The sequence below is a fragment of the Camelus bactrianus genome, chromosome 16 (genome assembly GCF_048773025.1).
Source record: "Camelus bactrianus isolate YW-2024 breed Bactrian camel chromosome 16, ASM4877302v1, whole genome shotgun sequence".
NCBI classification, from domain to species: domain Eukaryota; kingdom Metazoa; phylum Chordata; class Mammalia; order Artiodactyla; family Camelidae; genus Camelus; species Camelus bactrianus.
In genome coordinates, this window is record NC_133554.1 from 46,812,299 (window position 1) to 46,838,228 (window position 25,930).

At 42.6% G+C, this 25,930-nt stretch overlaps 2 protein-coding genes across 4 annotated transcripts in view; one reads left to right on the plus strand and one right to left on the minus strand.

Annotated features, from left to right (window-relative positions):
• The window catches only part of DDX42 (DEAD-box helicase 42), a 35,076-nt gene extending 16,421 nt beyond the window's left edge, over positions 1-18,655 (plus strand). For both annotated transcript variants that reach the window (XM_010955990.3, XM_010955988.3), the window contains exons 4-18: positions 107-168; positions 1,510-1,546; positions 2,447-2,596; positions 6,061-6,165; positions 7,641-7,760; positions 8,450-8,626; positions 9,223-9,351; positions 10,265-10,364; positions 10,957-11,004; positions 11,517-11,614; positions 12,573-12,849; positions 13,605-13,831; positions 15,044-15,154; positions 16,339-16,440; positions 17,051-18,655. In XM_010955990.3, coding sequence (XP_010954292.2) covers positions 107-168; positions 1,510-1,546; positions 2,447-2,596; positions 6,061-6,165; positions 7,641-7,760; positions 8,450-8,626; positions 9,223-9,351; positions 10,265-10,364; positions 10,957-11,004; positions 11,517-11,614; positions 12,573-12,849; positions 13,605-13,831; positions 15,044-15,154; positions 16,339-16,440; positions 17,051-17,761 — 2,454 coding nt within the window. In that variant the 3' untranslated portion in view covers positions 17,762-18,655. The remainder of the gene's footprint in view (positions 1-106; positions 169-1,509; positions 1,547-2,446; positions 2,597-6,060; positions 6,166-7,640; positions 7,761-8,449; positions 8,627-9,222; positions 9,352-10,264; positions 10,365-10,956; positions 11,005-11,516; positions 11,615-12,572; positions 12,850-13,604; positions 13,832-15,043; positions 15,155-16,338; positions 16,441-17,050) is intronic.
• A 121-nt stretch (positions 18,656-18,776) lies between these two features.
• Positions 18,777-25,803, minus strand: FTSJ3 (FtsJ RNA 2'-O-methyltransferase 3). Of its 2 annotated transcripts, XM_010955986.3 has the most exons (20): positions 25,587-25,803; positions 25,308-25,413; positions 24,979-25,025; positions 24,777-24,856; positions 24,036-24,135; positions 23,740-23,934; positions 23,537-23,652; positions 23,323-23,427; positions 23,136-23,236; positions 22,834-22,914; positions 22,593-22,742; positions 22,341-22,476; positions 21,060-21,238; positions 20,785-20,905; positions 20,442-20,704; positions 20,081-20,169; positions 19,881-19,980; positions 19,598-19,781; positions 19,421-19,515; positions 18,777-19,326 (listed from the first exon to the last, which is right to left on the minus strand). In XM_010955986.3, exons 1-20 carry the CDS (start codon positions 25,651-25,653, stop codon positions 19,134-19,136), a joined length of 2,508 nt encoding a protein of 835 aa, XP_010954288.1. In that variant the 5' UTR covers positions 25,654-25,803; the 3' UTR covers positions 18,777-19,133. The 2 variants fall into 2 exon arrangements, with proteins under 2 accessions (XP_010954288.1, XP_074199561.1); XM_074343460.1 differs by lacking the exon at positions 25,587-25,803 and having other exon boundaries at positions 23,740-24,135; positions 24,968-25,025; positions 25,308-25,367.
• Positions 25,804-25,930: the final 127 nt, after the last annotated feature.

Sequence of the window (25,930 nt, forward strand, 5' to 3'; positions counted from 1 at the left end):
GTTCTTACTCAAATCTAAAAATTCTTCACGAAATTTCCCTTTCAGTGTTTTTAGTTGATTCCATATGACCTCTTTTCCCCCTTTTTTCTTTTTTTTTTTTCATTAGGATCAAGCGGCGAGAGACATGAAGAGACTTGAAGAAAAGGACAAGGAAAGGAAAAACGTAAAGTAAGTTGTTTTCTTCTCCTTCAGAAAAGTTACATGAAAATTGCTGCATTATTGCAAAACCTGTACCCCCAAAGTTTATAGAGAAAATTAAAGTACACAGATGTCTTGACTTGAAGTTATTCCTGTTATCTTGAATGTTTTTATAGTTAATAGAGATGACTTTGCATTTGCAGTAATTAAAAAAACATTCTTTTTGGTAGAATACTTGGTATTCAATTATAAATAATTTTTAGTAAACAGAATGAATTACAATGGGAGTCAAGAGAGCATCATTACTAAAGTTCGGGTTCATTGCTTTGAGTTTTGTCCCGTAACTAATATAAAAGAAGTTAATGCATTATTTTTGAGAAGTAATGGTGATTATATCATAACATACTATGTATATTATGAATAAGTAATCTAATTCATTTAAGGGTGACATCATGCTTTAGCAACTAGTCAGAACTTGAAATACTTTATTTTCTGGGAAAGAGAATTCTTCTCTTTCCCTTGCTGAAGACACTCCTCTTAAGTCTTTTGCTTCTAAGCACAAGAAGGCGTGGTTGGACTTTTCCCTCTGCTTTGCAGTCAGTGCTCACCCCCCCCCCCCCCTGCAAAGTTCCTGTGCCATAAGGAGGTTCAGCCCTCTTTTCAGTGCTTACTCTGTATTGCGTTCTCTTCCAGCTGCCCTGTACTGGTGGTGTTGCTTGCCTTAGGAATTACAAGTCCCCTAGGTTAGGCAGAAAGTCTGATTAAAAAGGGATGATTGTGGGAACTAAGCAGCTGTACGTTTTGTAGCTCCTGAGAGATGCAAGTGGAGGTGAAAGTTTTCTTTGAATTGTTTGGGAGTTTTAGTGCCAAACTTAAAGAGGTGATGTAGTTTTTCTCTCTATCCCCAAGGATTTTGGCTGAATGCAATTACTCTAGAGCTAGAAACTCTGAGGTACATTAAGAAGGTTATAACATTCTTTTTAGTGTATGCCCAATGCAGGTTTGTTTTTTTAAAAATATACTTTAAAAAATGCTTTTCACAACTGCATTGTTTCTTGTATGGGGTTGACCAGACTAGACTAGGATCCTTGGGTATCTAACTTTAAAAGTTTTACTCCCTATATCCTTTAGAATTTGATGTTTCTAGGAGTATCATATCATCATGTTCAAAAGAAATGCAAACTGCAGCTTATAGAATGAAACCAGGCATATATGATGGATGGATAGTTTACACTGTGCTCATTGCTGCTTTGTTATTGTTAGTGTTGAGAGTTCCTGGCTGTATGGAATTCAACACTAATGTGCTATAAGTGTGGAGCTGGGTATGTGGAACATTTGCAGGGAAGTTTGTTTCTCCGCTTGTTTTTCCAGGGGTATTCGAGATGACATTGAAGAGGAAGATGACCAAGTGAGTTCCTATGCAGTATTTCTATCTTTTACATTTACCCCACAAAGTCTATACTGGGGACAAGCTAGAGCTTGCCTTCACTGAAATGGCCATTCCTGACGTTCAGCAGGGAATGTCATTTGACTTGCTCCTTTTCTACATGTGTGACCAACTGGTAATATAAAGATTCATGTGGCTTTCCCCCATGTTGAAGATGGAACTTTTGATCACCTATGGCATCAAAAACAAATATGAGCTTTATTCAGCTTGTTTTTTTTTTTAATTAAAATTAACGTGTAGTCTGATAAATCAAGAAATACAGTAGTGTGGGATCTACAGATAGCCTCTAGCAATATCTAACCTCTACCTGTTCCTAAGGGCTCCGTTTGTGATTCTTGTGTCTCGAGATGGAACACTAATTAACTGACTGTCCTTCAGTATTTTTTCCCCATTCAGTTGTGGGATGGTGAGATGGGAACCAGAGTGATCAATAGCCCTTTCCATGTTTGTGACCCTTCTAATCAGTGTCAGCTTCCAAACTTGGATTGGTAAAGTCACAGCATGTGTTCCACAGCTCTGGGCAGGGTAGCTAGACACCACACCCCAGGAAGGCTGTGGAACAGACAGATTTATAAGTCTTCTGTTAAGCAGGCTAAATCAGGAAGGCTGTGGAACAGATAGATTTATAAGTCTTCTGTTAAGCAAGCTAAATCATTTTTATGGTACTAACTTTCATTTGTTTCCTCTGATTGTCCCTCTGAATACTGCTATTGTTTAAAGGAATCTTTGCTAGTAAGAGTCTTGCCTTACTTGGTAGATATTTAAACTGCAGTCATCTGGTACACTGTGTACACTAATTACAGGAGCAGAAATGTTCTCAATTGTACTTGGGTATGATTATGTCCTTGTGCTTTCCTGCAGGAAGCTTATTTTCGGTACATGGCAGAGAACCCAACTGCTGGTGTGGTTCAAGAGGAGGAGGAAGATAATTTGGAATATGATAGTGATGGAAATCCAATTGCACCTTCCAAAAAAATCATTGATCCTCTTCCTCCTATTGATCATTCAGAGGTATGGTGTTTTGCTGAGTTTAACTCTTCTTTCAAGCTGGTACAGTTTTCTTCAGCTTTAATATTTAGGTTTTCCCAGTATCTGAGTACTCCTGATTTGTACTCCTTAGATCACAAGACCATCTGTCCTCTGGGATCTTGAGGTCTTTGCCCAGGGATTGAGTCAGAAAGTGACTGAGTGGTTGAGGCTTTATAGCCTATATTTTTGTTCAAGGTATAGCTGAATTATTTGCTCACATTCGATTTTTGGCTAAGAATTTTTTTCAAGCAATTGTACTTGTTTTCCACACCATCGCTTGCCACCTTTCTTTCACAGTGAGTCCCTGGGCCTGCATTTGCTTTTTAATTGCTGTAAATCTTTACTATTTCTCCCAGATCTGGGGCAGATGAGAGGCTATTCCTTCAAAATGGAACCAAGAATTACAGGTTCCTTAAATCAGGAAAAGGAAACAAGGGTATCAGTATATCCACTTGGAGAAAAAAAGAAAAAATCAGTATTTCATGCAGGTTAAGTATCAGACTAGATAGATCTTGTATACCCTAGTGATTCTAGATCTAAAGCAGTGGTTCTCAAAGTATGGCCCTAGGATTCAGAAGGATCTTTTCAGGGAGTCTACAAAGTCAGAAGAATTTATAGTAATGCTAAGATGATTTGCCTTCTTCACTGTGTCAGCATTTGCACCAGTGGATAAAAGCAGTGCAGACACCTTAGCATGAATCAAGACAGTGGTACCAGCTGTTCTTGTCACTGTGTTCTTCCCTGCCAGACCATCATGGTTACCCCCCCCCCCAAAGCCAGCTTCACTTAAGAATATCCTTGATGAAACAGTAAAAATTCTTATTTACTAAATCTTGATCCTTATGTTACATGTCTTTTCATTGTGTGTGACAAAATGGGAAGAATGAATAAAGCATTTCTATCACATGGCAAAATAAGACAGCTGTTTCAAGGGGACAGGCACTTAGGTGTTTGAGTTGTGAGCTGAACTAGCTGCTTTTCTTCATGGAACACCATTTTCACTTGAGAAAATGAATGACACTTTAAGGAAAACAGTTGAAAGTTTTTATTGCCCATGATAGTGTGAACAAAAATACTGCAATGTGAATGAAAATACTGCAGCCATGTCAGTAAACAAAGAATGCTGAAACCAAGTCATCAGCGTCTGCCGCCACCCCCCAGTGAGGACAGGCCTGCAGCCCAGCCTCTGCAGCCACTCACAGTGGTGCCCTCTGAGCGGACTCAGAATAAGAAAGGACAGGATACTGGCCCTAGATAGCTAGGTGCTTGTCGAAAGGAATGAATTCAGTGAGCCCAAATGTTTTCTTCCTCCCATATGTAGAAAAGCACTAAATGCTTTAACTTAAGATGCCTGGTTTTCTTTAGATAACAAGCAATCTATTGTTGTTCCAACTACCTGGTCTTTGTTGTAAAGCTCCTATATATCCTAGCTCCTCCCCTACCTCTTGGGAGCAGTCCCTCAGAGTGATCTGAGAGGCTGTCAGCCCAGCTCGAGTCCTCCCGCCAAATAAACCATAACTCTTAACTTTTAGGCTGCGCATTTATTTCAGTCGACAGTAGAAATTCAAGCTTTCAAACAAAAATTAGAATTTGGGAAACTTAAATTCACCACAGTGAGCTTGACAGCTTTCCAATATTTAAAGTCTGTTGTAATGAAATTGATGGTGATAAATGTTATATGTGTGTGTGTGTGTGTGTGTGTGTGTGTGTGTGTGTGTATCTATATATAATTATATAATGAAATGTTTTGGATGATCATCATACCATCTCAGTGAACCAGTATTTTCAATTGGCCAGTGTATGTTACAAAATCATGCATGAATAAAAGCTCCACTCAAACTACATGATAGACCCATGAATTATAATATAACAAAATGAAAGTTTATTGATACGGTTTCAGATTTCACAATGACAGTAACCTTTAAGAATGACCGCTTGTCAGGTTTCAGTATAGTATCAGAGGAGTAAAGATTTGCAAAAATGTAGAACAGTATTATAAAGTAGTTATTTTTATTAAAGCACTTATGTTAAAATGTATTGGGTTTGTTATTTTTAGGTGAATTATAAATTAAAATTTTTCCCCTCTGCTTTAATTTTACTACAGTAAATATCAATAGATTTAGTCTCTATAAACAAAAACTTGTGTAAAAAGTGTAAAGGGCACCTGAGACTAACAAGTTTGAGAACTACTGGCCTAGGTTGGAGTGTGGGTTATATTCAGTTTCCTTTTGCATAGCTGTTACCACATAAGAAGTTGGTGGCAAATGAAACTAAATATGTGAAACTGATCTAGGAGGATATATCCATGATAAAGGGTGAAAAATCCAGTAAGGGAAAACATACAAGTATTTGAAATAATTGTCTAATAAAATGTTTGAGATACTTGACAAAGTGCTTGAACTTCATTATTATGCCTGGGGTATCCCACAGTTGTCCTAATACGAATGGGCGGTCTACTAGGAGAGACCAGAAATGTGGACGGGATACCCCTTTCTTTCTGTTCTTCTTTTTTTCTTTTGGATACAAAAAAAAGTGTGTGTAAAAAATTTACATATTTGTGAGTTTTTGTGAACGAAGCAAAAATTCTTGCCCTAATGGAGCTTCCATTTTGATAAGTGAAGAGAACTAAATAAAATCCTGTTAACAGCATAGTGTGCAGCATTGTAGGGAGCATAACAAAGGTCCTATTAATAATGCTAAAGGAAAACTTTATACTTCTTTATTTTTTGTTGATAGAAAGATGATTAATTTTAGGCTGTATCCAAGATTATGAAGTTTTTGACCATCTATGAAAGTCTTAAGTTCCTCTTAAAAAATAAGTTTATTGTAGACATATCATGTCAAAAAAGAGAATCATTTAGCCAAATTCATATGTAATAATATGCTAATGTTTTGTATTATTAGTACAGTAGGCTATGAAAAGAGTAGCAAATGTGACTTCTTCCCTCTTTGGAGTTGGAAATGCTTGAGCATATAATTTAAAAGTTATGTAAACAGTTCCATGTTATCAAAAAGAATAGAACTCCCACTAAAGGCAGAGCTCTCCCCAAAGGAAATATTAGAAGTGTTTTTAAATGCCTAGATCTAGGTGATTTTAAATGCCTAGATACTAGAAGTGTTTTTAAATGCCTAGATCTGTTACATGTGGAATATCTGAGTCCTTTGGCATTAGAGATTCCTTAGTCTGTGTCAAAGTTGTCCAAATCTGAGGTGTTCTTAAGAGTCTCTTTAGGAAGTAGATTTGTGTTTATATTGAAAAAGGGAATAAGAGAACGTACTGGCTGTACTTTTGGGATTTTTGTCATGGATAAATGAATTCCTTTGTTCTCTCTAGCTGGTTATGGCTTTACTTGTATAATATTTGTAAGAGGTTATTTTGCATTAAAATCAAACTTACAGGATTGACTCTTGAATTCTAGACTAACTTTGAATAATTGGACCTGCAGATTGACTATCCACCATTTGAAAAAAATTTTTACAATGAGCATGAAGAGATAACCAACCTCACCCCACAGCAGCTAATAGATCTCCGGCATAAGCTCAATCTTCGGGTAAGTCAGTTGTTAAGGCAATGTGCATATTAATATTAATAAGTCCGGAGTTAGTATTGTTGTTTATCCAAATTAAAATAACCTTTAGTTTCTTTTTTAATGGTCCCTGAACTCTCTTTGATAGAGTAATAATTAGATCCTTGAGCTCTTGTGTCTTGATTTTATTGTTTTAGTCTTCCAGATATTTTAAGATATGATTATTTTTTTCTTTCATGTGACACACATGAATGCTGTATGAGTATGTTTGGTCAACTTTGTATGTTGTGTTGGAACAGTAGGTCATGTGACCTTAAAACTAAAACCAGTAAGTATTTCTGCAGTGAGAACAATGTGCTAAGAACTGTATTGGGTGGGCTAGAGATGAAGCAAGGGGTTCCCATCTTCAGGAAGAGGAGACAAGATTAATGGAGGTGACTAACATGGGAAATGTTAGAATATTTCAAAATTAAGATACACTTGCTTTTCAAACTATATGCAGCACACTTTTTTTAATTAGAAGAAAAAACTAACAACTCTAAAAAATATGCATGCACTAATATCAGAATAATAGTTTAAATTGTTCACTAAAAAGCTTTGGGCTGCACATTGGCCACACTATTTAGGGTGATGCTAGATGTTACGTGAAACATACAGATAATATGGTGGTGTCTGCTTTGGTGTGGACAACTTTCTGGCTTTACCAGTTGGTACATGATGTTTGAACTTGTGTTTTCTAAGGGGTGGGTGAGTGGTTGTCGGGGGTGCTCTGTGTGTGTGTGCGTGCGTGCGCGTGCATGCATATGCGCGCGCATGTACTTGCCTATTTTCCAAGAAGTGCCCCTTCAAAAAAAACTTTGAAGTGAAATGCTGATTAGAAATATCAGCATCACCGGAGAAACATTGAAAGGTCACCACTGTTGGAGTCAGCATGGAGGTGGAGCCCCATTCTTCACCTGGGTACAGTTGAAACGTTTTGGCATTGTCTGCACTGTCACTAAGTGGGACATTAATTCTTCAGGAATAACAAATTGGAGACAGTAGATTATATCTTTATAACCAGTGGGTATAGACATGTCTTATTTGGAACTCATTTGCACTCCTCATTTTATTTCAAGAGTAAATTTTTTTTTCCTGCTACCTACCTAATAGTTATACAAATGAAAAAAAAGTTAATGACTTCTAATTCATTGAACATTACTTCTTTTTATCTCTTAAGAGAAAATTAATTTTAAGATATTTCTAGGCCCTTAATCTTTTAAAATCACGTGACTGCTTTCTCAGGAGTTTTATCTTGGAGTTTTTTACATGAAGTTTTAGATCTGTTATTATTTTGAGTTTTACCTTTTCAGACAGTGTAGGCTATTGGTTGCAGACTTGTATTTTCACTTCTTCATACTGAACCTAACTGCTAGATAGATAAAGGCGGATATTGTTGAACTTTCGGTGCTGGTTATTTTGAAGTACAAGTCATTCCTGCAAGTTGTCTTTGTCTCTAGGTTTCTGGTGCTGCACCTCCTAGACCAGGAAGTAGTTTTGCTCATTTTGGGTTTGATGAACAACTTATGCACCAGATTCGGAAATCTGAGTACACACAGCCCACGCCAATACAGTGCCAGGTAAGTAAAACATATTGAAAGGAAAATGAAGTAGAATGACATTCAGTGACTATATTTATTTTACAAACAAGTCAAAGCAGTAAAACAGTGTTTAGTACAGAACTGTATTGACATGGATAGTATTTTTGAAAACTTTAAAAATTAAAAAGCAAAAGTGAATTTTTACCACTGTTAAGTGGTAAGGGTCTGGGAAATATTCTTTTGTGTCTGATAAATGTCTTGAAAATAGGATATGATATATTTCAAAATACGTCTTGAAGAATATAGTTCATTAGGCCTAAACCAAACAAAAAAACATTTGTGTGTGGACAAATTTAGCACAGCCAGTGACAAGGATTCCTCTGTCCTTGACTTGAAAATTCTCATTTATAACTGAAAGTAATAGCTTCTGTTTTCCATTTATATATGAATTTTATTGAAAATTTTCGGTATATAGATGAGATAGGTAGTCTGTACTTTCTCAAGGGGGTAAATTTTTTAAAATTTTAGCAATGATATTATTATTTCTTAAAAATTGTTTATGGGAATGCCAGGTATTTCTCATTATTCCATAGCCAGTATGCATAGCCCAGGATATTTTTGTTCCATTGGAAATAAATGTCATTAATAGTGATTTACCCTTCCCTGGGATTTCCTTCAGTACACATTTAAGACTGCAAGTTTAGAGTGGATACTTTTTTTTCCTCTAGGGTGTACCTGTGGCGTTAAGTGGTAGAGACATGATTGGTATTGCCAAAACAGGCAGTGGAAAGACTGCAGCCTTTATCTGGCCCATGTTGATTCACATAATGGACCAGAAGGAATTGGAACCAGGTGATGGACCAATTGCAGTGATTGTGTGTCCTACTAGGGAGCTGTGCCAGCAGGTATGTGCTTTATGTAGAATGCCCCCTTCCATGTGTGAACTGAAAAGGGACTAGCCAGTCAAGCGGGTAGAATTACCAGGAAGCTTTTTTAATTGTAGTGAAATACATAAAATTTACTTATTTTAACCATTTTTAAACTTACAGTTCAGGAGCATTAAGTACATTCACATTGTAGTGCTACCATGAAATTTCTGGAAAATATTATGTGTTATATTTTTTCTGTATCACCAAATACATACGTTTCCCTAAAAAAAACTACTATTTTAGGAGAAAAAATATAATATGGGAATTGTTTGTGTTGTAAGCTCCCAGTGTTTCCCTCCTGCATTGTTAATTCATTGTGCTTGGTGGAAAGGCAATGAGACAGGGTCAGGAAGAGAAGTGAAAATTAATCACAAGATTTTAGATAGCTTATGGAGATGTGATAATGGTACTCTTCATTTGCATTATAAATAAAATTTTGATTTTAAAGCATTTTCTAGCTTTTGGTTTTCTATTATCACATTCTGTGTTTTTCAGAACTCCCTTCTGGGTTATGACAGAGGTTATCTGTTAGTGTCACAGTTTGTTAATACATCATTCTGTCGCCTTTGTAGATCCATGCAGAATGTAAGCGGTTTGGAAAAGCATACAATCTTCGATCAGTGGCCGTGTATGGAGGCGGGAGCATGTGGGAGCAGGCCAAAGCCCTGCAGGAAGGGGCAGAGATTGTTGTTTGTACACCAGTAAGTATGTCTTGGGTCTGAGTAGCTTCTCAGCCTCTTTTGGTGTGGGGACATCGGTCAGTTGTTGGAGGGCATTTCCTCGAAAATGTAGTTAGTAAGGCAGGGCTGAGGATACTCTTGAGTGACAGCGGCTGGATTTAGCTGAATTTCGATTGGTTGACTAAAATAGCAGTCCAGTAAGATTCTTTATGCTACCAGTTTCCCTCTACATCAGAGTTTTTCTTATGCTCTTCTAAAAAATGGAGCCATGCTTAACTGAGAGCATCAAAAATCAGAAACATATTTAGAGTAGTCAGAACTGCCCAGAAGACTGTAGTCTAAGTATTAAAAATCAGCAATGAGGCTTTAAATTAGGTCATTTCAGAATGCCTCACAAAAATAGTTCTGGCCACCTTCTCACAATTTAAATTATAATTAATGTAAAGGAAGAATCCAATTGAGTTTACAAAATTTCTGTTCTTTTGGTCTCTGTAGCGCGTAGTCTAAGGCTGTCAGACTAGTGTCTGTTACAGTCCAAGACAGTATTAGCACTTTTGTTAGCAGAATTCTAGAAAGTTCTTGTAAATGCCTTTAATTATACAGTCGACCCTCCACATCGACAAGTTTCCCCCAGCTGTGAGTTCCACCAACTAAGAATTGAAAGTATTGGTGGGGGGGAATTTTCCAAAAAGCAAAACTTGACTTTGCCTTGTGCCAGCAACTACTTATGTATCCTTTACGTTGTAGTGGGTATTATAAGTGATGTAGAGATGGGATAAAGTATACAAGAGGATGTACACAGGATGCAAATACTGCTCCATGTTATACAAGGGACTTGAGAGTCCTCCTGGCGGGGTTGGGGTGGGGAATTCTGGAACCAATGCCCCACAGATACTGAGGGATGACTGTACTTTTCATTTTCTGGATCTCATAGGGTCGACTGATAGATCACGTGAAGAAGAAAGCTACCAATCTTCAGAGAGTCTCTTACCTCGTATTTGATGAAGCAGATCGAATGTTTGACATGGGATTTGGTATGCCTTGAATACTAGTTTCTTCTGTCCCATCCTCATGATGTTATTTTTCCCATGTCTTTCTAGACATACCAGTGTTTTATCTGCATGAGAGAAGCTAAAGATACTTCTGGACAGGGATAGACCATAGGGATATAGCTAAGACATGAACTATTTTTAGAAGTTCTCTCAGAAGTATGTTAGGCTTGACTAGGTTGAAGATACTTGAAAGTGTCTGTGTGTATAGGGTGAGTATTGTCGCTAGGCTTTGTTTTTATTCCTGTGCCTTTGATTGTGGAGATCTAGGTCTCTTTTCTTAAGTAGGTGGATATCATATTCAGGGCCTTCTGCTTTCCTGTCCTCCTTGACTTACCCAGCTGTGTGAAAATTCTAAATAACTGTCTTACTGATTGGACCACCACTGGGCCTGGCCCAGCTAGATGGAGGGCAGGTGTTTCTGAGTTTCATACTGAGTGATAAGTCTAGAAGTTTCAGAATTTCCTTAATGTTTATAATGTTTTATATGAAGATTTTAAATAAAATGACTTTTTCTAGGCATCCCAAACTATCATACAGAGTTATAATATTAATTTTACTGTTCTACTTCTTCCAGAGTACCAAGTGCGATCCATAGCAAGTCATGTCCGTCCTGACAGACAGAGTATGTATGAAGCAGTTTAACTAAGCTATATTTGTACTCAGAATAAACACCTTGTTACTTTATAAGCATTCACAGTCATGGCAGCAAAAATGACCATGTGTGTACTAGTGAGATCCATAAAGGGAGAGATAATGACAATTTATCTGAGCTGGATAGGACCTTAGAGATCATTGGATAGAACTTAAGTCATTTTTACAGATGATAAAACCAAGGGTGAGAGTTAAATTCTTGCCCCAGTCCATACAGAGGCAGTACACAGTGCAGATCTGCTGATTTGAAGTCAAGAGCCTTTTTCTGAACCATGCTGACAACCCTTGTCTTAACTGAAAATGTATAATAATAGAATAAGGGCAGATCTTTTTTCCTTAATGAATCAATTTTTAAACTAGGTTTAAAATTTCATATAGGTTTTTTTTTTTTTAACTGAACAATGAATGTCAACAGGAGGCTTACTGAGTATTCAAAAGGAAAAGTCATACTGTTTCTTTAACAGAATTTACTTTACCTTTTAGCTCTCTTATTCAGTGCAACTTTTCGGAAAAAGATTGAAAAACTGGCCAGAGACATCCTGATTGACCCTATTCGTGTGGTGCAGGGAGATATTGGAGAGGTAACCCTGAGCAGGGTTGGATGGGATCCCAGTGGATTATTTCTCATATTATGGAGACATGGAATTAATTTCTCACTATTAAGAGAAAAAAAATAATTATGCATTTACAGATGAGGCAACATGTTTCAAATTTGCTTTAAAAAACCCAAGGGAGGATAGATGAAGCAAGATTGGCAAAATGTTGGTAATTGTTGAAATTTGGTGATGGGTACATGGGAGTTGATTTTTGTTCATTTTACTCTTTCTGAATGTTTAAAAGTTTTCCAAGTATTTTTGGGGGAAAAGCAAGTTTTGCCTGGAAGACTACTGGTCAGTTAGGATGAAGCTGACATTTTGTCTTATTTTATTTTAATTAAATAAGTAAGTAATTACTTTTTTGGAATTGACATTTTAATGATTGTGGGAGGAGGAGTGGGGTGGTTTGAAAGTGAGTTAAGATTTGTTTGTTTTTTTTTTCTCTTAACTATACATATGCCCTATGTGGAAAATTTCTTGGAATTGTGATTTGGAATTCAGTAAAGCCTTAAGAATTCCTTAAGCTGCTTGCTTGGTTTATTATTAAAGTTCTGTGCAGTTAGTATTTTAACATTGTCTGGTTTTCATTTCTGAGTGCCTTGTATGTGCACGTATGAATTGTGCTGGGAGCAAGTGGGAGGGACAGAGAAGGAGCTTACTCTCTTAGGAGTAATCTGAATAGGTACATAGGAAAGTACTGGCAGAGTATCGGGGCTTACAAAGTAGTTAGCTACATGTACATACACGTTAGAGGAGATGGAGATCACTGTGATTTGAGAACACATGTTAAGGTTTGGGCTGCATTTGACTTGCTGAAGGAAGGCCCAAGGAGAAGGATTGTTCAGGGTTCTTCTAGATGCAGGTAGAAAATGTGATGTCTGGTCCTTGCTCATGTGTCCTGAGGCACAAATGTCAGTCATCTATTTCATTTATTTCTTTCCAGGCAAATGAAGATGTGACTCAGATTGTGGAGATTCTCCATTCTGGGCCTAGTAAATGGAACTGGCTTACCCGGCGTCTGGTAGAGTTTACCTCTTCCGGGAGTGTTCTCCTGTTTGTTACTAAAAAAGCCAATGCTGAAGAGCTGGCCAATAACCTTAAGCAGGAGGGTCATAATCTTGGCCTGCTTCATGGTGACATGGATCAGAGTGAAAGAAACAAGGTCATTTCAGACTTCAAGAAAAAGGACATCCCAGTCCTTGTGGCCACAGATGTTGCAGGTAGAATATGAATTTCCCCAGTAACCTTAGATGCCTGTGCTATAAGGGTGCTCTGTCTTGCTGTATAACACGTACAATACCTGAGGGGGCTGACTGAAGGCACTCTGCTGGCTTGGCTGGCCACGCCCCATGGAGCAGCAGTTCAGAGCACACTGATCACAACCTGGAGCTCCAGGTACCACTTTTCACTTAATGTTTCGCTCTGAAGAAAAGAATCCCTGAAAACAGTTGGAAAAAATTGTTTTCGCAGTTACATCATACGTTATGCCCTTGTTGCGTGTCTGAATATAGTAGATATCTTACATTGATTTATTAGGTCGGGCATACTTTACTCAAGATCAGAAGAAAAATTTTGAAGTATGGTTTTTGAGTTTGTTCCGAGTTTTAATAGGCACTCTTAAAAACTGGTATTTTCTCCCAGAAAGATCACTTCTCAGCTTCAAGGCACATTTGATATTGGTTTTAATTTTTTTTTAAACATGTTTCTGGTGCGAGAGAGGCACCATGGCAGGTTTTTGATAGCAAAAGATAGATTTCCTTTACACTAAGTTGGCCCAGCATCACAGAATCTGTGATAGTAGCATTTGTTCTAGAAGGGCAACTTACATGCCTGTATCTCAGCACAACAGACCATGCACTTTGCCTAGACAAGAGGAATGTGGGTTCTTAGAAGGTTAGCATTTTGGGTTACTTTGTTGTTTTGACTCCTGAATAAAAGAATTTGGGGTTTTAAAATTATTATTATTTTATTTCAGCCCGTGGTCTGGACATTCCGTCAATTAAGACTGTCATTAACTATGATGTGGCGCGAGACATTGATACCCATACTCATAGGATTGGCCGCACAGGACGAGCGGGTGAGAAGGGCGTGGCCTATACCTTGCTGACCCCCAAGGACAGCAATTTTGCTGGTGACCTTGTCCGGAACTTGGAAGGAGCCAATCAACATGTTTCTAAGGAACTCCTAGATCTGGCAATGCAGGTGAGGAGCTGGGCACACTTCAGATTGCTCCAGGTTGTAAAACTACGTGAAAAACTTCAGTAAGTCAGGCAGCTAACAGCAGATAACAGAAACATGACAAGGAAGTTGGGCGGGCCGGGGCAGCACTTATGAGGTATAGATTGGTATTGTAGGACATTAAAATTTATCTGTTCTGTTTTCTCACCCTCTCCTTTCAGCAGCATTTGTGTTGAAAAGCTTTTCCTTTCTTTGGCTAAAATCTGTCCCTCTGAAATTTCCACCTGCTTGCCCCATATCACACTTGTAAATTTAATCTCAAGGCAACTTTTCTCCTCACTGCCCTTTCCCCCAGTTTTTTCTTTTGAGGGCTAAAAATGTGTGATATTTTTTTAAAAAGTACGGTGTATTTCACTGTTCCTCAGATCTACATCTCAGACCTTTGACTCCACTGGTTACCAATTCAAAACTGAGTGAGGCATCTAATGAATTAAATCTTGAGTCTTAGTACACACAGCCCCCATATTACAAATGGGTTTGGGATACAATTCATAGGCCAGCCCACAGAACTGTTAACCCTTACTGCAGTTGTGGTGTTGTACTACCCGTGCTTCAGGTCCTGGGTGAAGGATTGCATTTCAGGAGAGAGTAGAATGTTTCCTTCCCTTTCCCGGGTATAGAGAGCCAATCTGAAACTAAAATTTTGAAGATGTATTTTGTCTTTGGCATTTTCCTGCATCTCACTGTGATTCAGGGTTCCTGTGCTCTCAAATTAATCAGCTTCCCTGATCAGTACCTTGCCCAAGGCTGCCCTACCTTTCAAGTACTTTTTGATTGTAACGTGTGATTGTCAGATAAAGCTGTAACCTCCCCCAGAGATGTTAAAAAAGGTTGCTTGAGAAATAGAAAATAAATTCATTTTCTTGAAGGAAGTTAGAAATGGCCAAATAACTGCTCTGCATTTGAGGTGTATCTTAATCACTTCCCTTCCTGAAGGCCCTGAAGGAAGGAAGCAGCAGTAAAAGGAAGACTTAGATAAGAATCAAAGCTTCCTGACAAATTTCGTGGATTAAATTACCAAAAAGAAGCTAATTTGTGGTTCCTGTGAACGGTTTCCCCCTTGCTATAGATACATTGGCTGAAGATGAAGCAAAAAGTTCTTCCCTTCCATTTAGTTTCCTCTTTGAACTTGTCCTCGTCCTCTCCTGGCTTAACCTTGAATTGTGTTCAATGCAGAATGCCTGGTTTCGGAAATCCCGCTTCAAAGGAGGGAAAGGGAAAAAGCTGAACATTGGTGGAGGAGGCCTAGGCTACAGGGAGCGGCCTGGCCTCGGCGCTGAGAACACGGTGAGTGTGGGCTACAGTAGTGTCCTTAGGGCTGGTCTTGAGTCCTGTTCTCGTCTACCCGAGAGCCTCAGCGAGTTCAGAACTGTGTCTAGAAGGGAGCTGTGTTTAGTCTGCTGACTGGAGTCAATACAGTGCTGGTTCTTAGTGTGACTTTCTACTGAAGAAGTACCTGTGTGTTCCTGGCTGGCTAGGCATGCTTAGGAAATCAGTCTAGTTTAGAAGTAGTTCTTAAATTGTGGTCCCTGGACCAGTGGCAAATGCAGGCTACTGCGTGCGTGGGCCCCCTCCCCTGCCAGTCCTGTTGAATCAAACTCTGGAGGTGGGGCCCAGCAGTCTTTTACAAGCCCTCCAACACTGGTCTAGAGCCATCGGGGTCACTCTGTAAACTCTGGCTATGCTTTGTGACTAAACTCAGGAATGATTCCTGCACTCTCTGGGAAATCACATCAGGGATATGAGAACTAGTTTTTCTCACAAACTAGGTAATAAAAGTTCCCTCTGACTGGCTTTCTTAACTTCGTTTCCTGTCACTTTGATTCTTAAGGAAGAAAGCTGCCAGTCTATTTCTGGAGCCTTATAATTAACTTGGTGTCTTTGTTAAATCCATGTTCACACATTAGTGATGATGGTGATGATGTGGATCACGCAGATAATCACAATAACTAATAGCACTTAGTGTATGCCATGGCCAGCCCAGGCAACCACATAGGTTAACTCAGTTAATCTTAATAACCACTCAGTGAGAGTAGGCAGAGAGAATAAAACGGAGGCACTCAGGCTTACGCTGGTGAAGTGTTAAAGCTGAGATTCAGACTCTGAATCCCTGAGCAGTCATGTATGCGCTATACTGCCTTGTGTCCTTTTCAGCTTTTACATAATTTTTACAGAAATACATGTTTATTTTTTGTGTATAAATTATGCCACATGATCAGCTTTGGGCATAATGTGACCTCATTTCTGATTATTAGGGTTAATTCCCAGAAATAGAATTATTGGGTTGAAAGGCATAAGCATGTTAAAAATGATTCATTACTGTGCCTTTTCTCACAAAACATAAGTACTTTCTAAAAACATCCCATTCCCTTTTTAGCTCCCACTTCAGTTTTCAGCATATTGAGCCCCAGTCTGTGGCAGTGGACTTTCCTACTTAATCTTCCATCCTCGTGGGTGTGTTTATTTTTTAGGACCGAGGAAATAATAACAATGTAATGAGCAATTACGAAGCCTACAAGCCGTCCACAGGAGCCATGGGAGATCGGCTGACAGCAATGAAAGCAGCTTTCCAGGTCTGAAACTAAGCATTTAGCTTTTAGCTAAAAGAGCTTTCAGTAGTACCTCTTGGGCAGTGATGAGGGGGCCATCGTCCTGTGATGGTAGCTGGCCTCGCAGACTCAGTGCTTGCTGGATTTCGGTAGGGCCTTCCCCCCGCTTTCAGTTTGAATATCAACTTAACTGTAGTTTACAGAGATGCAGCTGTAGAGGCTAGGGAAGCCCCTCTTACTGGTCATCCGCAGTCACGCTCAGGGCTCTTGTCCTACAGCAGGACTGGTGTTCCCTCCCTGCCTTGACAGCCTACAGTGTTGCCCACCTCCATGGCTTTCGTAATCTGGTTGAGAGTAATTGCCATTTTTTAGCTAAGACATGTTTGACTCTTGTGTCTCTTGTGAACTCGGAACCCATTTTTCTTCCATACATACTCCTCCAGTTAGCTAGCTGGCGTCCAATTAACTATCTAGGCTTTAGATTACGTATTTTATCTCTCTGGACTTATGTTTCAGTTAGAGCCCAAGATTTACCCTTTTCATTAATAGAGGGGTACAGAAACCACAGCACTGTGGGGCTGTCAAGTTTCTTGAACTTACTGTCTTACCTAATGCTGTTGTCTCTTTCTTTTAGTCACAGTACAAGAGTCACTTTGTTGCTGCCAGCTTAAGCAACCAGAAGGCTGGGAGCTCTGCTGCTGGGGCGAGTGGTTGGACTAGTGCGGGGAGCTTGAATTCAGTTCCGACTAATTCAGCCCAGCAGGGCCATAACAGTCCTGACAGCCCCATTCCCAGTGCCACCAAGGGCATCCCAGGCTTTGGCAATACTGGGAACCTCAGCAGTGCCCCAGTGACCTATCCTCCTCCTGGAGCCCAGGGAGTCAACAACACAGCTTCAGGGAATAACAGCCGAGAAGGGATTGGGGGTGGCAATGGGAAAAGAGAGAGATACACTGAGAACCGGGGTGGCAGCCGTCATAGTCATGGAGAGAGTGGCAATCGGCATGGTGATAGCCCACGTCATGGAGATGGTGGTCGTCATGGAGACGGATACCGCTACCCAGAAAGCAGCAGCCGTCACGCTGAAGGCCGCCGTCATACTGATGGCCATCCTCATGGAGAGAACAGGCATGGAGGAGGTGGAGGCCGACATGGGGAGAGCCGAGGTGCAAATGATGGTCGGAATGGTGAAAGCAGAAAAGAGAGTTGTAATCGTGAGAGCAAGATGGACCCCAAGGTGGATAGCACCAAGATGGACAAGACGGACAGCAAGACAGATAAGACAGCTGATGGTTTCGCTGTCCCCGAGCCACCTAAGCGCAAGAAAAGTCGATGGGACAGTTAGAGGGTATGTGCTGAAGCGTGAAATCACTTGTCTTTAATTTTATTTTTAGAAAGATTTTTGGTAACTAGGTGTCTCAGGGCTGGGTTGGGGCCCAAGGTGTAAGGACCCCCTGCCCTTAGTGGATAGCTGGAGCTTGGAGACATTACTCCTTCATCTGGATAATTTCTCAGATGTTTTCTTGGTAAGCTGCTTTGGTCCTTAGAAGCAGTTAAGACTTGGGAAGCTTCTTTTGGCTCTGGGTGAGATGTCACGAGGGTCAGCTGAGGATACCTTGGAAGAAAGGGCCTTATAGGGCACAAAACTCACTCTAGGTTTATATTATATGTAGTGTGTATTTTTTACTAAAATGTCACCTTAAGAACATCTGCAAATAAAGTTCTTTTTCTGTGGCCAGTCAGTCCCCTTTTTAGGAGTTGGCTTCTGCAGACCCAATCCATGGAGGTGTTAGGGATGTTTGGGAAGCACTGTGGTGCTTCTGAATGTTTGCAGGGAAGGGAGGTGTCTGATTCGAAGTGAGGGTTGATGCTCAGGTTCCCCAGACAGGTTTGTATCCAGCCCCGAGACAGGAAGCAGCAGCCTGCTCGACCCAGAGCCACACGCTGGGACGGGGAAGATGGCCCTGGCCGAGGATTGCTCCTGGTCTAAAGTGTTGCTAAATTTAAAATTAAAAAACAAAAATAAATACAAGAGCTTTTAAAGTGTCTTCTCCTATTTCATTGTATTTTTTTTAACTTGCCACAATGGTAGAAAAATCTTTTGCTGAAATGATTTTGATGATTTTTGTTCTATCTTGTTTATAAACGGAAATATACATCGAATTTTGTGACTTTGTGAAGATTTCTTTAAGATGTGCATTCCTTTCTGCTTGCTCTAGTAAATGTTTTACTACTGGGACCTGTGGATTGTCTGTCTTTTCTGCTTCACAGTAAGTCCATATATAAATAGATTGCGAACAGTGCAGTACATGGTCTGGACACTCACATGTTTTGTTTCAGGAACGGTCAGAAAAGACATCTATCGTCCATCCTGATTTTATTCCGTTAACAAAGGGGGAAGACTTGAGAGGCCCACTTGCCCAGGAATAGAGTACAGTACTGACCTCCTCATGATTTAAAAATGCTGTGACTTCTCATCCAGCACCTCACATTCTTCACAGAAGGGCTGTAGGGTCTGGGACAGCACCAACACATTTCAATGGTGCTTCAATGAAGCACCATTCTTCTGGCCAGGAGGAGAGTTCTAGGTACCCTGCACCTCTCTTTCTGATGACTCCATGTAGACAAGGGTGGGGCTGTACCAAGGAGGCTGGAGTGTAAGCAGCACCAAGTCACTCCTCCTCATACTGTCCTCCCAGAGGTCCTGGTGGCTCTGCTCACTTCCGCCTGTGCTTCTTCTTTTGCTCCTTCCGTTGCTGTGCTCTTTGGTCCTTCTTCATCCTCGAGTCCACCACCTTGAAGTGACCTCTGACCCCAGCTGGCCGGCGCACTTTGCGGCCCACACCTTTTTTGGCTACAACATAGGTGACTTGGCGTTTCTCCTTTCCGAGCCCAGCCTTCTTGTAGAGACTGTAAATGGAAGACACAGGTTAGAGGCTTTCTGCCCCTCAACCCCATGCACCTTTGTGGTGACCTCTCCCCACAGCACCCCCCAGCCCCTCACCTTCGGAGCTGTGCCACTTTCTCCCGTTCTGAGATGTCCACTGTGTTGACCACAGCTTCTGCCTTCCTCTTGGTTTGCTCCAGCTTCTTCAGCATCTGTGTGGGGACCTCCGTCAGGGTTGACCTCTTCCCTGTCCTGCCCTACCCACCCAGAATCTCCGATAGCCCCGCTGTTTACCCTCCGTTTCTTTCTGGCCTTAGCTTCAGCCACTTTTTTGATGGGACGTGCATTTATTTCCCGCCACCGTTTCCGGTAATACTCCACTTCCTTCTTATCAATTGGCAATTGACGTATGCGGTGCTGCTTTTCCTCCTGCACAAACCACTCTGGAAGCTCCCCTTCATCCTCGTTAAATGTGTACCTTGGTGGAGAGGACACAGCCCTCATGACCAGGCTTTCAAAGAAGCAATCATCCACCTACCCCTCCCCCGCCACTTATCACGACTTTTTGGTCCTTTACCGGCTGAAGGAGTTATCTATAAGGTCCCTCTTGGCTTTTTTGGAAGAAGCAATAATAGCACCTAGAGCAAGGCCTTCAGGGTCCAGTATCCGATGTTTCACTAGAGAGGGAAGGAGAAAGTCAAATGCCTTGGCGAACGCTCAGCTCCCAACACTGAGCCTTCATGCCGCCTCCCATTCCACTGGGTGCAGAGCTCTCACCCGGGTCCTCGATAGGCACAACCTCAAACCCATCATCGTCATCTGACTTGGGCCCGCGGCTTCGCTTCTTCCTGCGGTGTGGTTTCCAGCTGTGGAAGTGAGGACCGTGCACGAATGTCCCATCATCACCCAGACCACTCAGATCCCCTCCTGCGTCACCTCAACCCTGGCTCCTATTTAAAACTGAGGAATTTGCAGAAAGCTTGCCACACAGGCTATACTGCAGACCACTTAAATCAGAATCGTCAGTGTTTTTAAAGTTCTCCGTCTACAGCCAAGTTTGAAAACCCCCAACTTAGCGGGTAACGGTTAGAACCACTGCTCCCTCTCATCCCTTCTCCCGGTAGGTGCAACCACTCACCTATCTTCGTCCTCACTGCTACTGCTGTCACTGTCAGAGCTGCCATCTCTCTCTTCCCCTCCAGGGCCAGTGGCAGCCTCTGTTTCTGAAGGAGCCTCTGCCTCCTTAAGGGTCTCCTGGCACGGAGGAGGTTTCCTCTCAGTCTGCACACTGGAAGGTGGTGGTGGTGGCTGCTGCCCCTTCCGACGGCTCTCATACAACAGCTGGGCCTGACTGATCTCCAGGGCCTCATCGGCATCATCCTCCATCCCACTGAAGCCGTCCTGTGACAGGGAACTCGTCAGGCACCCTTCTCCCAGGGAACGCCAGTCCCTGTCTGTCCCAGCCCCCAGCCTCTGCTTACCTTTGAGAACCACAGGCTGGCTTGTTCTTCCTGCAGTACTGCCTTTTCCTCCAATGGAACCAGCAGTGGATTCTCTTCTTCCTCTTCCTGTTTATCATCTTCTGCTTCAGCAAATCGTACACTGCAGATGCAAGGAAAGTGGGTGGAGGGTCAGTGCCCTGGAGGACTTGCTCCCCCTGCTCCTGCTGGCAATACCTGCCACCAGTTCTGCTTCAGGACTCAAGCTGAGGGTGTCAGGACTTCCTCCTGCACACCACCCCCAAACCCCCTCTTACCACTTTTGCTCCTTTAGACTCTGAGGTTCTCTGACTCCTGCCAGCTCCTCTGGATCCAGGTCACTATCCAGAGATGCATCTTCCTCCTCAGCATCGGATATGTAGATGTCATCTCTTGGCAGATCAGACAGAAACGTGTCTGCAGCACTCATGTCCCCTTGTGTTACCTCCTCTAACAACTGAGGTTTGACAGAAACAGCGGTCAAGGGCACTAACAAGGAACATACTGCTCTCTTCCCCCCATGTTCATTATCTTAGTTTACTCTTAGCAACTTAGCAAAACATACTGTGGCAAGTACATTATCTACTTTTTACAAACATGGAAGTGATGGGGTTAACTTTAAAACATCCCATTCTAGTTCACTCAGTTGTCTCATCTTCAATGACAGCAGAAACAGGTTTACCGAAAAGAACCCCGTGGTCTATATAGTGTCAAACTTTAAAATGTTCTACAACACTGGTTTTTAAAAAATTACTCTCAGACCTTATCACCTGAGAAATATACAATCTACAACTCTTGTTTCTACTAAATAAAGGAACCCAAGCAACATACATCTAAAAGGAAGAATTGTTTCACTTCGATTTTGGAGGTGACATCTGGTTAAATCTTTTCCTCATTGCAAAGGTAACTACTATTTCTTGAATCACATACCATCATTTTTTATTCCTTCCAAAAGCTCTAGTAGGTAGGTTTTGTTACTTCTTTTACAGATGAGGAAACTGAGGCAGAGAGTGCATAAGTGGTCATCTGCTACTGCCTCTCCTGATGACCTGGTTATTACATTCCCACACAACAGCCACGAAACCTCACTTTGTGCACTGCTTTTATCAAGAAAAGGAGACTGTCCAGTAATCAGCAGATAGCCCCACGGGCAGCCTAGTGCAGCAGGGTGCTAAATGGTCTCCGTGAACTGACGAACGCCGTTCCCATGAACCGTCCATCGCACGTGCTGGTAACCCAGGGCCCGGGTTCATCTATAACGCAAGCTTCTTACAACAAGGGCTTCTTGGTTCTAATATCCTAGTTCTATGAGGTTAAATCTACATCACAGTCACAAATCTCCCTACTTTCATCATTTCAGGTGTATGTTCCTTCCTGGCCTTTGAAAAAAGAGGCTCTTATTTTTCCTCTTGTCTCCCCTCACCAAGTCATCTTTTATGGGTAAAACAGCAACCAAGAGTCATGGCCATTCAGCACCTACCAAAAAGACATCTGGTGCCCCCACCTCCAAATGCCCAAACACATCCTCCTGTCTCCTATCTGCCCCAACCCTGCCTCACCTGGTGACCCCGGATGGTGCGCAGGGAGAACATGCCTGTGTCCCCCTCATCTGCGATGGAAACCCCAGGAAGGTCCATCTTCAGCTCCACACGCTCCCGCTGTTTTCTCTGCTCACGGAGCAGCTTCTTTTTCTTCCTGAGGGAATGGGACGGTTTGAGGAATCAGAGCTGCTCAGCTCTGAAGACTCCCTGTCCAGGCCTTTATCCTCTCCCATCTTCACCTGCTGAGGGACTCTCTCCAGCTCCCCTCACCTCTTCAGTTCTGCCACCTCCTGGGCCTTCATCTCTGCCAGGGTCCGGTTCAGTTGTTCCTCCTCCTCCTCCTCCTTAGAGGGCTGATGCCCAGTCCCAGCTGTTGACTCCTCTTCATCACCTTCTTCCTCTTCCTCCCCAGAGCTGAGGCTGACAAAACAGCCCCAGGAGCTGGTTATTTTCCCAGACGCTTCCCCCCAGCACCCAGTCAACACCTGCACTGGTTTATCCCCCTCCTCACCTGATGTCCATTGCCTTTGCTTGTTCTTTCAGCTTCTTGGCCACATGTCGCCGAAGCTTCGTTCTCCAGTTCAGGAGGCACCTGCCCCAGAAACACCATTCCTGACCTTTCTGTCTCCCTCTTTGTCCCCACCTCCTCCTCTGTTTTAGGTGCACACCCCAAATTCCACATTTGAGCCACATAACTCCTAGGGCTCAGGCCCCCATCCCAACCTCTAGCACAGCAGCATCCTGATCCCAGAGATCCAACATTTCACTCAAAGGCCTTCCTCTGCCTTCGGGGCTCCCCCCTCCAGTGCACACCTAAGCTCCTTGCGCCCCAGCACTTTGATATCCTGACAGCACACCCGTATGTCCTCAGTGGTAGCTGGATGCCGTGCCAACTCGTCATCATCAAGCGAGATCTGTTTTCGAGAAGGGGAAGGAGTCAGGGGAGATATTCAGGCCATGTTTCTGGGGCCCCTTCCACCCCTCAGGTCTGGGGACTCACTTCGCTGGCTTTGGAGAGGAAGTCAACAGGGTTGGCAGCTCGGAGGAAGTCAGTGACTGTGGTTCGGTGGTAGAGAGTAAGGTCGCCCTCAGCATAGCCTTCAGCCTTAGGGAGGGAAATAAAGTTGAGCAGTCCCTCCTGGGGTGTTAGGAGGACACATCAGGCCAACCGCCCCAGAGTTCCACCTGAGGGTGGCCCCACTCCCCAAGCACACCTTTGGCTTCTTCTTAGTCACCAATTCAGTAACAGTCTTGGCCTGGACTTCAACCTCCTTGAAGGCAAATTTGGGATCAAAGAATTTACTGTCAACCTTGTCAGGAGCCAGGAATCCTGAGATAATAAAATATTATTAATAATATTAAGTGTGCTTTGGTAGATGGGAGACTGAGTCGAGAGAACAAAGAAACTTATGCCCACCCTGGCAGACCACGAAGATCTCTGCAGATTCATGGCGAGAGGCTTGTGGCTTGGTGGCTTGGACATGGCGGAACAGCTGCTGGAAGATCCACAATAAGGGCTGATAGTCACGGGAACGGAAGACCTTTGTGATGAAGCAGCCACCACGGCCCAGAAAATCACAAGCCAAACGCAGAGCCATCAATGTCAAATGGGCTGTGGGAGAGAGACAGCTGAGGACCTCCACAGCTTGGGAGGGCGTGCCCACCTCCACCCTCATCTCCATGCACTCCCTCTCCATCCCCCAATCTCAGCACCTTGTGAATAAGCATCGTGGACCCAGCTAGCTCCCACGTTGGGGGCCCCGTCGTTGAGCACAACATCAACTTTCCAGGTCTTCAGCTCCTTCCTCAGGGCCTACAAAGAAGGAAAGAGATAATGACAACAGAAATGCAGAGATGGCTATGAATGGATTCCCAGGTTCAGACATTCATCCACCCAGTCATTTGTTGAGTGCCCACCATGGGCCGAATCCTGTGCCAGGCCCACAGGATACAACAATAAGTAAAAATTACACATTTGTCTCCATGGAGCTTACAGTCTACTAGTGAATCCACTGGAAAGGATTTCACAGAAATCTCTGCACTTCCTCCAATTCTAAACACCTATTTCGTCTCTCTCTTTTTTAAATGTCTTTATTTCACCTTTTCTTTCTTTTTCTTTCTTTCTTCTTATCTTTGTCAGGGGCAGGGGCAGATAATTAGGTTTATTTACTTATTTATTTTTAGAGGAGGTACTGGGGCTTGAACCCAGGACCTTGTGCATGCTAAGCAAGCAGATCTACCACTTGAGCTATACCCTTCCCCAAACACCTCTTTCCTGAGCAAATAAAGTCGGGGTAGACACGACATATTATGGGATCTGTAATATAGACAGTATGCAGGCACTTCTTAAGGTATGGTAAACAGGAAAAATGTACCTTCAGGGGACCAGGGTGGGAAGAGGAACGGTTGTGGGTGTCTGCATATAATGGGGACAGGAAAAGAGGCTGCCATCACCTGTCTACAGCGTTCTGTTGTAATGTCCTCCTGGAGTGTTATCACATTGGGAATAGGCTTGATTGGAACCAGATCCACTCCTGGAAGAAATCAGGGCAGGCTACTGAAAAACGGTGCCTCAAGCAGGAAAGAAATGGAGATTACAGTTAGTGTCTCACACTTCCACCCTCTGAAATACCCAGGTGAGCTACCTGTCACTCACCCACAATAAGGCTGGATACAGGCATAAACTTGGCAGCTACCTGCAGCCTATAAAAGAGAAATAAAGATTAAAATACCCAGAACTAACCCTCCCCCTCTTTTGGCAATGTGATCTCTCACACCGGTGTGAGGAACACCTGCCAAGTGCAGTAGCCAGACATGTCATGTGTACACGTTCCAAACCTTTTTCTCTGCAGTTTATGTTCTGAAGAGTAACGAAATTTGAGTTTGGTATTACTGTATCCCTCCCTCCCTCAGTGCAACTCTGTCATCCAAGGCCGGAACCCAGAAAGCTTCCTTAAGGAGCTACAAGTGCCGGGTGTTACGCACCATCCACCTGGTGCAGCGCACAGGTCCAGCAAGGCTCGAGCTTTCTGCAGAAACTGAAAGCGGCGATTCAGCTGGATCAACTTGAAAGCAGAGCGGGAACGGTAACCTGGGGACAGCGATAAAATAATAAAGTCCGCGAAGCGTTTTCCCAGCAGGATTTCTGCGGCCTCACAATCCACCACCCCTTCAGCGAAAGAGAAACTCAATATTCGGAAAGAGGGGCGAACTGCCCAAGGTCTGTGGCTCGCTCCCCCGCAAACGGCGCGAACCCTGACTCACCAGTCTCCTTCGCCAAGTGATAGAACTTGTCCCGCCGGCTCTTCCCGACTTTGCCCTTCTTGCCCATGGAGGAATGGGGGAGTGTCACTCAATCTGGAGAGAAAGCAGAAATAGGGACGTCTCTTCCCGGAGCAGTAGACGAAACTTTCCGTTCTCCACTCGCCGCCGCAAACACCGTTCCTTCCTCCACCACCCAGCGCCGTTTTCACCACCCCTGGAGCGGCACATGTAGGCAGCAAACGCATTTCCGCTTCCGCTTGCGTCTCTTGCGTCCAGGACGCCAAGTTTTCCGCCATCTTGAGCGTGGCCACAAATTTTTCTCTACACTTTGTCCCCAGGTTCTG

Excerpts from the sequence above, each read along its gene's own strand:
- FTSJ3 (XM_010955986.3), bottom strand. The coding sequence starts at position 25,653 with ATGGGCAAGAAGGGCAAAGTCGGGAAGAGCCGGCGGGACAAGTTCTAT. Across the intron at positions 25,026-25,307 it reads TGCGCTGCACCAGGTGGATG|GCTGCAGGTAGCTGCCAAGT; the intron begins GTGCGTAACACC and ends TCTCTTTTATAG. Across the intron at positions 23,428-23,536 it reads TGACTAAGAAGAAGCCAAAG|GCTGAAGGCTATGCTGAGGG; the intron begins GTGTGCTTGGGG and ends TCCCTCCCTAAG.